This window comes from Apteryx rowi, unplaced genomic scaffold, assembly GCF_003343035.1.
Source record: "Apteryx rowi isolate R43461 unplaced genomic scaffold, aptRow1 scaffold_92, whole genome shotgun sequence".
Classification (NCBI taxonomy): Eukaryota; Metazoa; Chordata; class Aves; order Apterygiformes; family Apterygidae; genus Apteryx; species Apteryx rowi.
In genome coordinates this window covers 270,118-282,994 of record NW_020451227.1, presented here as the reverse complement: position 1 = coordinate 282,994, position 12,877 = coordinate 270,118, and the positions used below count along the sequence as shown (strand labels likewise).

The 12,877-nt window shown below is 36.9% G+C and overlaps 1 protein-coding gene across 2 annotated transcripts in view; it reads right to left on the bottom strand.

The window, feature by feature from the left end:
• Window positions 1-12,877, bottom strand: part of MFSD6 (major facilitator superfamily domain containing 6) — a 24,178-nt gene extending 11,301 nt beyond the window's left edge. Inside the window, exons 1-3 of one of the 2 annotated variants that reach the window (XM_026091714.1) lie at window positions 12,479-12,877; window positions 7,687-9,282; window positions 2,508-2,605 (exon numbers count right to left, since the gene is read on the bottom strand). In XM_026091714.1, coding sequence (XP_025947499.1) covers window positions 2,508-2,605; window positions 7,687-9,230 — 1,642 coding nt within the window. In that variant the 5' untranslated portion in view covers window positions 9,231-9,282; window positions 12,479-12,877. Of the gene's footprint in view, window positions 1-2,507; window positions 2,606-7,686; window positions 9,283-11,693; window positions 11,707-12,478 lie in introns of those variants that run through there. The other variant, XM_026091716.1, reaches the window with a different exon arrangement.

Sequence of the window (12,877 nt, the reverse complement as noted above, 5' to 3'; positions counted from 1 at the left end):
GAAAAAGAAATTCTTTACAAGACTCAGCTGAACTTGCTGACCCTACAAACCCTTGAGCTGCCGGTACTGGAATTTGCATAGAATCTGACAGCTTCCCGAGAAACAGAATTATGTTCAGTTACAACATGGGCTTCACCAAGAGAGTTAAAAGACCTATCAGCAGTTACGTGACCCATACAGTACACATATACTCTGCACGATCTAATCTTTCATTGTTTCTAAATACTTCTAACCCTCACATATGCAAAATAGCTGCAACTCTATCTCCCCCAGTCACAAGACTCGCTTAAACAAAAATGAGTTTCCAACTCCCCAAATTTCACTGAGGTGTCACCTATTATCCCTACTGACAGATTCACTGCATATATAGAAAAGAAAGTAGGGCCCAAAGAAATAGAATTTGATAATTGCTGCAAAAGAACTAAAAAAAAATCAAGAACAGAGAAAATGAATCAGAAAGAGGAGGGGAAGAGAATAATGGACAAAAAAACCCCAAAGTACTTCTAAAAAGATGACCTCATTCTCCCATTGAGCAATACTGAATGCTATTACTGGGAAGTAACAAACATAGTGGCAGTAATTAGAGACATATATACTATGCCTATGAACTTCATGTCCCCTAACAGCAATGACAGATGAGACGCCAGCTGAAAAGTGCACATAAAACATGAAGAGGGTTTTTATTGTTTTCTGTGTGTTTTTTTTTAAAGCAATCTGGCTTGCTGACTATAAATAACTGCAAATTTTCATTTTTTAAAAAACAAGATTATAAAGTGTAAATGATTCAGGAACGGCTAGATATAGATAAAGTTCGGCAGAATAATTTAGGAGAAAGTATTATTTTGCAGTTCCCCATTTTTTTCTTAAATCTCAATTACTCAAGATTATACCATACAAAAAAGTCTCCCAAAATAGCCCCCTCATAGCCTTTCTGTAAAAGCAAAGCTATATAATAAACAAATCATACTGACATTTCAGTAGAATAAATACAAGATAGAAAGTAGAAGAAAATTCCTTCTCAGCTGTAACTGTAGGATGCAAGACACAAATTTATGGCTGTATTGTGGAGACATAAGCTTCCTCCCCTCTATTTTGAGTCAGGGTGTCATTAAAATAGGATTACCTGCAAGGCAATATCCAATCCCTTGTATTCATCGTTCATCCTCCCTAGATGTTTAAGCAGGCAAGAGTATTTATAACACATACACTTTCTTTAGGTTCTTTGTCACACTTCCATATTTTAACACTTGGTATGAGAGCTGAAATATCAGTTTGATAGTGGTGGTTTTGCATCTTTTCTTTCTTAATAAAAATTCAGAAGCTTGCTGTTACAATAGATAAATACAATAAACCATTTTTGTTGGTAGGGAGGGAAGGAGCCAGGACAGACACATTTCTTTCTACATATATTTAGAGATCTACACAGTGCTCTCAAATGGCATTTTATAACTCAAGTTGAAATCTATCTTACAAAGATTCCTGTAAATATAATAGAAAAAGTTAGTGCAAACTCAAATTATGCTGCACAAACAAAATTAAAACCCTCTAAGTATAATCTGTGGAAAACTTTCTATGCAGCTTTCTATAAAGTCAAAATATTGGCTTTAGGAAAGATGGCTCAGTTAATTTTAAAGGCAGGGAAAACATTTTATGCATTTAAATTAAACAGTCTCTTTCAAGCCTGCAAATCCAAATTCAGTATTATTCAAGTACAGGAGAGACAAAGTAAAATTGTTTAGATTTTTTCTTATGTTTGAGTAGCGATACACACTACAAAGAGGGAATAAAAATGACATAAAATATAAGAACAATTTATACTTTAACAGTGCAATGAAGGTCTTACAAACAAACTTCTTTGACAACACAACATGAAAACAGTGACTTTGCATAGACCACACCTTTGTCCTTCTAAGTCATGTAAAAGGCCATTATCTTAAAGAAGCTCTATTAGCACTGACAAAGCTTTTAAAAGAAATTCCTCTCTAGTTATTAAAAAAAAAAAATCAATAGTTTAAGGTATAAATCAAACAATACCACTGAAAAACAGCTGCAAAATATTTTAATAGAGACAGAGTGACCCAGACTATGTTCTTAGTCCTTTTTGTTTTTAAAGCATCCTTTCAAGTACCGTGACCTTTTGCATTTAATGAAGTTCATATTTATCCACCAAACAGGATTTGCAAAAGGTGTGTACTCAGTTCATGTTTCTGTCTCTTTGTTTAGTTAAAGGGTGTGTTGGTCTTTTACAGTTCTGTTTGAATCAACAGAGAACTGGGCACAATCAAATGCAAACTCGCCCTTTTGACGTCAAATATTTTCCAAGATAAACAATAATGTTTTAGGAAACTGGGTCTTCTGGGATATTTGTGGTTGAAGAATAGAGAAATACCAGATTGCTACTTAATCACAGTTCAGTGATTTTCCTGAAAACAAGAAAAATATAAGCATAGGATCTTAAACTGGAAAGCCATTAATGTACTGTAATGTACCATAATGTACTGTCTTACCTTGAAGTACTTCCATAGGGAGAACCGTCCAGGCATTTTCCAGATATGAGATGTAAATGTAGCGAGCTGTATTACAGGCAAGACCAATATAGAGCACTCTAAAGGAAGTAAGGAAAAGAGACGTCATAATGGTTTGCACTTTCCTTGCTTTGTTTGTTACAATATACCCTACTGCTTTGGAAATCATTTGCATGTGTACAGACAGCTTGCTTGTCTTAAGCATTTGCTCAACAAAAAATACCTCCTTCAAGTCCTACACCCAAACATAAACTCTCCTCTTGCCCACACTAAAGACACATATATTCAAAATGAGTAAAGTTAAACATCACTTCAAAATCCTAATGGAAAAAATCAAAAGGGTCAACAGATCCACTGAGCTTTTATAGTTTCATTCTAAACACATTCAAAAAAAAAAATCCTCTTTTCTAAGCATTCAGATGTCAATTTTTCCATTTTAATATGGACTTGGTGCAGGTTTATATTACATGAATTAATTTTATCCCGATTAATATAAGTTTATCTTCCCAGTATCTGCAAACTGCTCAGAACTACTCTAAAAACACATCCCACAGAAACAGTATGGTTTATAGCAACATGCCTCAGGATAAAACTTAACCATGCTGTTGAAAAGCAGCAGATGCTGCATCTCAGAAGCAAGAGAAAAAAGCTCTGATAAAATTTTTTAAACAATGAAGTACAAAAACTAATTTCACAGTGCATTTCCCATTGCATCAGATGACTTTTTCCCTTCAGTTTTCAGATTTAGCTTAATTTACCTTAATATTTGATAAGTTCCTCATTCATCCAGCTATCTTTCTCTTATTTTCAGGTGGATTTTAGGAAACAAAGACTTCATTCCAAGCATGTTTTTTGCTTGAGAATAGATGCCATTGCAACCTTTAAAGGTTTCCAGAAACAGGGACTATCTATTGCTCAAATATAGGGCTGCAGTGTTCTTGGTTAAGCCCTGGTTTGGCACAAGTAAAATACACATAATTGATAATAAAGGTCTAAGCATAGATATTCTTTGAAAGGACTCACAATTCTTTGTGCTGATTTTTAGTTAGGTATTCCACAAAAGCACAGCAAGATTTAATTCAATGGTACATAGCCACTGCAAAATCTAGAGTGAGATGCTCTCATACAAAAGCAGCATCTTGTTAACATATGAGGTCTCTAAATATACATGTTGACAGCTAAAATACTAATACCATAGTTTTCATTATGTCAGGGATATCACAGAACATTCAAAATTATAAAGACAGGCCTGTGCCTTTTGCAACAGCACAGGCTTACAGAASACATAATACATTTTACTTTCAGTGAGTTGGGTAAGTTTGCAGGAGTTTGTTTTTTTTTTCCCAAAACCCCTCATCAGGCCAAGTTGTGTTGCTCCCAGATGCATGTGATATCCATCAATAGCTGGTGCAGGCTGCCTTTATGCAACACAAACCAAGGCATTAGTTGAAGGAAACATGGGAAACCATGAAAAGTTAGATATTATAAGATAAAGAGAAGAAACTTATTCTGTATACCATTAATCATAAGTCTTATCCTCCTCTTTAATGTCTACTGTTCCAAACAATTAACTTAGTTCCTTCTACAGCCACAAGTTAATGCAATTCCTATGTACAGTTACACTTCTGAACTGTATTACGACACTTGCCAGAAAAAGGACGGAAACCTAAGAAGAGACTAGTGGGGTCCACCAGGAAGATCCAGCATAGTGCATACTCTTGGAGATGTAAAGAAACCACATCACCATATACCTGTTTTTCCACATCAACACCCAGATGCATCCAGCCTTTTGTTTAGGACTAATTCCTGCCAGCTTAATTTCACTTTTGTCTAGCAAAAAGTCTGACTATTCAGCAAGGACCTTCTTTCCATCTTAGCCATTCACTATGACAGCCAGATCAGACATATGAACAGAGATCTCCTGCTTCATAGTTACTCCATGGCCACTAATACACTCAGCTACCTCCCCCCCATGTTATATTTGAAGAATAATTTGGAGTTTAATAAGAGCTATTTGGTCCAGTTCTACCTTTTAATTTAATAGAATATGTATGTAGTTTTAGATATATTTAAGTTATTCATATGACAATTTCTATAATTATGCTTCTGGAGGGGCACATCACATGAAAACTTTTGTATATTTACAGAATCTTTCAAAAATCTATTTATAGTAACCATTTAGGCTCTTTATCAGACCTAAATGGATAATGTAAACAGACATTCCTTATGAACACTATTTGCAGTATTCACAGAGATACCATATTCAATTTACAGGTTAAATACTTAAAGCACTGAATCTATTATTTATGTTAAGACAACTAAGCTGTTTACAGCCACAACTACCAGTCTCTGCTTCCCATAAAAGCTCACATGCTGAAATTATGGTCAAACACATTCAAGCTTAACCTCAAGCAGGAGGTTATTTTCAGAGATTAACAACATCTTCCTAAATTCAAGGGCAACTATGAGTGCTTCTGCACAGGACACCATTCAGCAATAGTGTCTAAACATTTGATAGCCAGTTTTGTACACTTGCATCACCATATGCTCTCAAAGAACTTGTGGCCTTCACCACACCTTCTGATGACTTACTTCTTTTAAATTATTTAGTCTACATTTAAATGAAAAATCTACCTTCTCAACTCTCAAAAGGTGGCTGGAGGAGGAAAGGCAAAAAAACCCCTCTAACATCTGCAGAATTCCCTTTCCCCCACAAATGCGTACAACCACAGAACAGTTATCTAGCTGAACTGATCAGTATCGCTACACCAGATTCATCTAGTCACCTGTTAATCTTGTACAAAATCAGAAATGCTACCAGCATATATAACATCTGTACACATGTAGAACATATGTTTATGAACAGTAAAGCTAATGAAGCCAGAAATAAGGCACTTTAAATCAATACATATTCAGTAAAGTATTGCTTAAAATGCTTGGATAGTAATTTGAATACTAGTTCAATCAATGTGTGAAAATGGAATACATTCAGAACGTGGTGAGGAGCTTATGTGCCAACACATACAATGGCAGAAACAGAAAGCTTTACAAGACTGGAAAATGAAAACTGAGTTTGTATCTGACAGAGGTGTAAAGCCCATTTTCTTGTTCTACAAGTTCTGCAAGGGACAGTTAATAGTATTCTTTCCTTGCTGTTGTGACAGTGCATGCAACTATGTTACTCAGGCCTGTCTTCAAAGAATTAGGATAACAAGGAAAGATTGAGTGTCTATTTACGGGAGTCTAGCAACCTAGGATAAAAGACATCTAGCTGTAGACTACTGGTTCTTATTAAAGGGAGAAAGAATACCTGTAATATAGGACAGACATACACAGAACTATCAGAGAAGAGTATGAACTCTGAACTCCTATCAATGCTTTTTTTTGTTTGTTTGTTTAGTTTGTCTTCTCTTGAACAAACCATGCATTATATAGCAAAGTTCAAAAAGTTGGAGAAGAAAGGCAACCAGAAGGCGACTGCTCATAAACTGTGATGACTAAATATGAATAAGCCTTAGAAAACATTAAGATATGACTGATCTGCATTTTCCAGGTATATCTATAAAGAATGTTGTTTCACTGCAAACAGGAGCTAGTGTTTTAACAACTTATGCTGATCCAATCTGGGATTTATAGGTTTAACAGTGCAAAGGAAAAAAAAAGGGGGGGGGGGAGAGAGAGAGAATCCTTTCTTTTTACAGGCCAGTACTCCTATCCCCCCTATAACTTCTATTTCAACTTATTCATAAACCTGCCTTTCTTTCATTTTTTTTCTCTATTTGAAGTCTAACCCTGAATGTTGTACTATAACAACACACATTGAAAGAGCATACCCTATCTTCAGCTATCAAGATTATGATCTGTTCTCACCACTCCTCCATCATCATATCCTTCCTCCAGTCTTTGCATGTAAGGTGTCATATTTTCTCAAATTAATTACTGTTAAATTCAGAGATTAAAAATAAAAGACTGGCTCAAAGTAGAAAGACCATCCTTAGTTTAAAAAACAAACAAACAAAAAAACCCACTGTCTCTTAAGTGATCTCTCAAATTACTGTGCTAAGCATCTCAAACATATTTTTAGTAGAGGTCAAATGAATCGAAAGATTCATCCAAATGAAAAGCAAAATGAAAACCCAAAAGGCAAACACACAGAAGAGGCACAGAAAAAGAACAGAGTAATCAGGTGGCTGAAAATAGACTTGTATCTAAATGACTGTATGATTGTAACTGGGGTATTTGGAAGAGACAAGAGGCACACGGAGTTCTGTGCTCACGCACACACAGTACCTGAATGAATACAGAAAAACCTTTATAATTGCATTAACTGAGATTGCCCTATATCTTTCCTCCCTAARCTTTTTTGAAGAAGAGTGAATGGATATAAAATATGCAGAAATTATATCATGTCAGTTTTGAATTTAGAGTAAAGACATTCATTAACATGCTGTTAAGTAATCAGTCCCGCTCACCAAGGGAAAAAGTACAAGAACTGTACAGCCATTTCACTTAAGTAGGTAACACAAAGAGCTGCAACGAAAGGCACAGAGTAAGGAACTGAACCTGTAAGCAACRCTACCAGGCTGCAACCTCATTCTGTCAACACCTAGAGTCTGATTACCAGGACATCTGCACAGGAGGTGCTCACCTCTCTTCTCCATCTCATACGCCTCCCCTCCCAGCATGCAAGGGACACATTCCCAGTCATGTGCAGGAGCAAAGAACCACGTTGGAAGGAGGAACAGCTAAGCAAGAGACTTCCAGAACATCGCTACTCACAGGAAAAAGTTATACAATTAATTGAAATTTTATTTCAAAGCAAACAATGCTTGAGTAGGAAGCGGTTTGAAAATATCTCTAATAGAGCTTTGCATCAGTGAACTAGGATGTATTTTGGAACCATCTACAGAAGGTCACGTTGCCAGCAAAATGCATGTACTAACATGCAACTAAAATGCTACAGAAGTATTTCAGAGCACTTTAARCTCCTAAAATAAGAGAACTCAATTAGACAGCTACGTATCTGATCAGGGCTTGGAATTTTAAAATAAAAGGAAATCCTTAAAACAGATTAACTTGAATTTCACTCTGGAACACAAGGCTAGGCCAAACATTGAACATTTTTTGTACAGCTCTTTAATGATTGTTAACATCTCCTTACCTGATATGACCAACCAGTTCAATCAACTTGTGGCTGAAGAAGTAGGCAGTCAGCTCAGACACATGGCTGAGCACAGAACAAACTCCAAAGAGAGTGGTAGTGCCATTCAGGTCTTCCAAGTGCCAGTAAAGGAAGGTGAACACAAAGCCATATCCAAACCCCATGAACCAAGCCACAAAGAGCACTGAGCCATACTGGATACTACACAGCAGTTTTATTAGATCCCAAAAACTGAAAGACTGCGACTGGCTCATACTAGTCGGAGTATTATCAGAGGATTCGTTGGAGGCACTTCTGTCCACCTGTGATATTTCTACTTCTTTTCTCTTATTTTCATCTTGCTTGAAATGCGTATAATGAAATCTGAACTGGGTGGCCACAATTAATGCCATTGTCATCAGAACACCAAAAACTATGAAAACTATCCTGTAGTTCTTGTACTCAGGAGCTTTACATCCTTGACCTTCAATGCCAACTTCAATATGGGTATAGTCAATGCCAATTCCCACAGACAACATGGCTAGCCCCCAGCCCAGAGACCCCCACATACGCTGCAGTCCATACCGGTCCCTGTGTTTGCCGAGGTATTGCAGAGTTACAGTGTCCACAATAGTAACGGAAGAAGCACTGAAAAATTCTCCTATTATGACAACCAACAGAATGAGTAGAAAGATGGCTTCTACTTCTTGATGATCATAAACGAGCACAGCTTGGTCAGAAGGCATTGGCTTTGTGGTGGTGGCAGCTGGAGTGGTACTCTGAGTCGTATTTCCCAGTGAGGCTGGGCTAGCAGTCGTGTTTTTTGAAATCAAATGGGTACTGTTTTCCAAGGCAAACTCCATGTCATTGCTCTGAGTAGGTAACAGGAATGTTATTTCAGGACTAGCAGTCCCTGTTGTTTCCAAAGTGACTGGATTGGAAGTGAACAGGTCCCTCTTCCCACGAACTTTCTGGGATGTAGTATTTGCTGTGATTAGCAGAGAAGAAATCGAGACATTTTGCAAAACTGTTGTTAAATGGCTGCTTGCATTGGTGGGATGTGCTGGGGGAAGGCCCTTTGGTACACATCTTAAGGTGGCTGGTCTAACAAATCCAATCCCCAGGTTAAATAAAACCCAGCATAAAAGTGAAAAGAGAAGGACAATCTTCCCTTTCTTAAAGCGATCTGCCACCACTCCCCAGAAGGGAGCACTGCAGAACTCAATAAAGTACCTAATGCCCACCAGAAGTCCACTCTGGCTGGGTGACATACCCAGCTGCTTGTAATACACGGGCAGCAAGGGGTAGAGAGAGCCATATGCAGAATAGAAGAAAAAATAGAAGACCTTTGAGATCAGAAGATCATTATTTATTTTGACACAGTGCTTTTCTAACCAGTCTAGCTCTTCATCTGGGACAGTAGTTGTCTCTGTCGAAGGGGATTCGTCCTGGGGCTGCAAGTCTTGATCCTTGGAAATGCCATTGAAAGGATCAGCAAGCACATACTTCCTCTTCTGTTCTTCTTCATCATCTGTTAAAATGGCAACTTTATCATCAGCTGCCATGGCTTACCACAGGCATCCAATATTTCGTGCACTCTGAGGAATTACTGCTACCCTACAGAATAAATAAGAGAGACCATGGTAAGGTAACACATAGGGAGAGATCTGCAATGCCAGTCATCAGGGACAAACATAACTGATGCTCCTAAGCAATACAGCAGTTATTAGGGCAGGGAAGGCCATTTGCCTAGACTACGGGTACACGGTAGGTTCAAGAAAAATGGATTTTATGACCAATGCTGTTCTCCCAACAGCAGCCATAACATTGTGCTATAAAGCACCTTTTGTGTCTAAGACAGGGAAAATTTGTATATTCAAAGTTACTGTGGCAATTAAGTGCTATCATTTGCAAGTCTTTTCTTTCAAGTTGTCTTTTCTCCTCCAACGCTAACTGCTTTATTTCCTGTATTCCCACAGGAATACAGTAATACCACAGGATAAGAAAGCCATGATTCCATAATTAATTAATGCAGCCAAATATATATATCCTGTTTTGTTAATAACCAAAATAAATTACTATCTGAAGGCTGATGATGACCCTAACCCTACACAAAGTTAGTCAATCTCCTCTTGAAACATGATTTTCAAAAAACTGTACAACCACAGCAGAAATTGGTGGGAGGCTTAAAGCTTCTGGGCCAAGTGGGAAGGGAGGTGGGAATTGGGAGAGGCCTTCAAGATTAAAACAAGAGATCCTCATAATTAGAGTAACAACTTCAAAGGCATCAAAGGCCTGAGAGCAAAGAAACACAAGGACAGAAAGTAAATACAGGCCCTATAATGATATTTTCAAGTCAAATTCTGAAATTCAAGAAAGATGGCTAAGGAGAGAAAACTGTACTGCAGCTGCCTGCACTGTACTTAACCTGTGGAGAAGTAAAAGGCTGCAGAACTGACAAGCTGCACTTGAAAACAAAACCAAAGTCACCACTACTTAGACTTGATTTGACAAAACAGCTTTTACATTTGAAAACAACAAACCATTCTTACAAACAATTTAGCTAAAAGAAGCTTTCCTCTTGAGGAATAAAACAAAGCTCTACCAATGGACTACCAGCTCAAAACCATTATATTAAGCAATTAATTTTGCTGTGCCCATATCTGTAAATTTAACCTAGGAAGGTTAGCTTACATTCATTGTAAGTTGAACACTTAATATGTTTTGGTTCTGTCACTCCTTTACTGTTTGGATTACTGTTAATGACACACAAGAACCTTTTCAAGGACGAAGATTTGAATATGGCATTTTAGCATTATTCCAAAAGAGCCTGAAATTTCTCTAAGAGCACTGAAGTTATGGATATGGAATACATTCCTCCAGAAATTGGAGTATATTTTGCAGCTCTGCCCTTTCTATTCTCACAAGCAATGCTCCAATGAAATTTCAAACTTTCATAGCTCAAYTGAAAGCATAATACGGTCTATTTAAAATTAGTCATGCATTGAGATAACCAGCTCATTTAAATTATTTAATTATAAGTGAGAATTGATTTCAATACCAACAATGTATTTGCAAACCAATGGAAGGCTAATGAAAGAGATTCTGAAATTTGCAAGTGTGTTGAATGAATTGTTTCATGCTGATCCAATGTACACACAACAGCTGGCAGAACAAGTGATGGATACTTCTAAAAAAGAGAGGTCCATCGAAATAATCAAAACCTGACATAGTTCAGTATTGGACAAGTCTCAAAATATCATCACTAAGATCCCAAACTCTCATGATATTTGTGCATGTTTTTTATTTTTAAATGGTATTTCTATGGATACTATCTACAAAGATCTCTGGTTTTACCCAGGGAGAAAAGGTTGCACGAAAATCTTGGAACCTTAAATATTCAAGTGTACAAAATCAGAAGCTGATCAAAAAACCTCAGCACATAAACATAGCCTCCTTTTCTCTCCTATTGCTTTAAAAATACTTCAGGGACAATCCAATTAAATAAAAAACCTGCAAGTGTCAAAAGTTTAGAGAAAGTTCTAATTAAGTTGTTACAACAGTCAAATGTGAAAACACATTTTCTTGCTCTTACTTACTACCATTATAAGCCATGTGAAGGGAAAACCAGCAGATGTTTAGTTAGTTCCTGTAATTTTCAGTTCAGCCAGCCACCTCCACCTGACAGCTGGAAAGACTTTGGGTCTTTGCTCATACATTTGCTCATTTGTGGCTTATACATCCATAAAACAAGTCCTTCTAATGAGTAAATTTGATCAGTCATCATCTGTGCTTTTATTTTCTTTAAGCCTTGCCTTTGACAACAAAGATTTGTTGTCAATTAGTATTTGATCTTTTTTACTTCGGTTTCCCTTTCCTGTTGGAAAGGGACTTCAGTTTCATAAGATGTATGAAGAGTAAGTATATTAAAAATTGTTATATTCTTAACCTTTAAAAACTTAAGTTGTTGCACCCTCTTTCCCCTGCCCCATGACTTTTATTTGCCAGTGCATCCATCCGCTTCTAACCTGTTGTGTGAGGATTAATCCAACAGAAGTCTTTATACTCTTCTATTATTTTGACTAGAAAATCTAGAATAAGAAACCTATGAAAAATATATTTCATAATATATTTCATAATAAGTTCAGTAAATATTTTCCCACCCTTAGAGTGTTTCTTTGAATATTATTAATAACATGGAATATACCCTTCAGAAATATAACAGCATCAAGACTGGTAGGAGCCATATGGCATTCTTTAATGTTTTGATCACTAGTTTGTTTGGGGGTTGGGTTTTTGGAAGTGATTTTATTTAGCAATCTTTTTAAATTCTAAAAATAAATGACTAAAAATGAGAAAGCCAACTAACTGGTACTGTTATTGGAAATCTGCAAAAAATTTAGTAATCTATGGGGCTTTTCTTCTCCTGGAAGAAAAAAAAAAAAGCCAGGCAGCAACTGAATGTGCAGTGAAATCAAGCAGATGGCAAAACAACATACTTCTAAGCGAGAACAGACTAGGTATCTACAAGGTATTATAAACATAGTCTTCAAATGCTACATCTTCCCTTTGTAAAATCTTTTTCTGATCTACAAGGCAGTAGGAGGACAGAAGACAGTGCCACCAGCAAGCTTAAAATGATCAGCAGCAAACAGCAGTGAGGAGCAAAGGTTCAAAAAGCAAACGGAACGGATTCGCCTGCTCTAGCTTCTCTGCGGCAGAACAGGAGCCTGAAGTTTTGGTCGAGGCCTGTCAAACGGCATCGGTCTAGCCAGCATAACTGAACRTACACATAGTAAAAGGGTCCACTCACACGATCAGAAATGTTCCCGAGTGGTAACATCACTTTGGAAAGCAGGAATAACTGTTTTGAAGCTATCTTCCATGAACTTATCTAAGTAGCACTAACAGACAATACAGCCCGTTAACCTCTATACGCAAACGGGAAGAAACATCTGAAAAGATCCTGAAAAAGAAAAACACAAATGGAAAGGAATGAGGTTTAGCAAGCGGATAGCAGATTTATGTAACAAGAAAGTATGTTGTTCCTCCAACTGACAGCACAAACAAGCCTTTCACTTTACACAGGTTTATGTTTCCAAAACGCTTTAACACTCAGAATTAAGAACTGAATCTTTGTTTCTCCATCACCCTATCATCCTTAACATTGTAACAACTCGAAAGGCTTTCAAAATATTAAAATGTACATCTT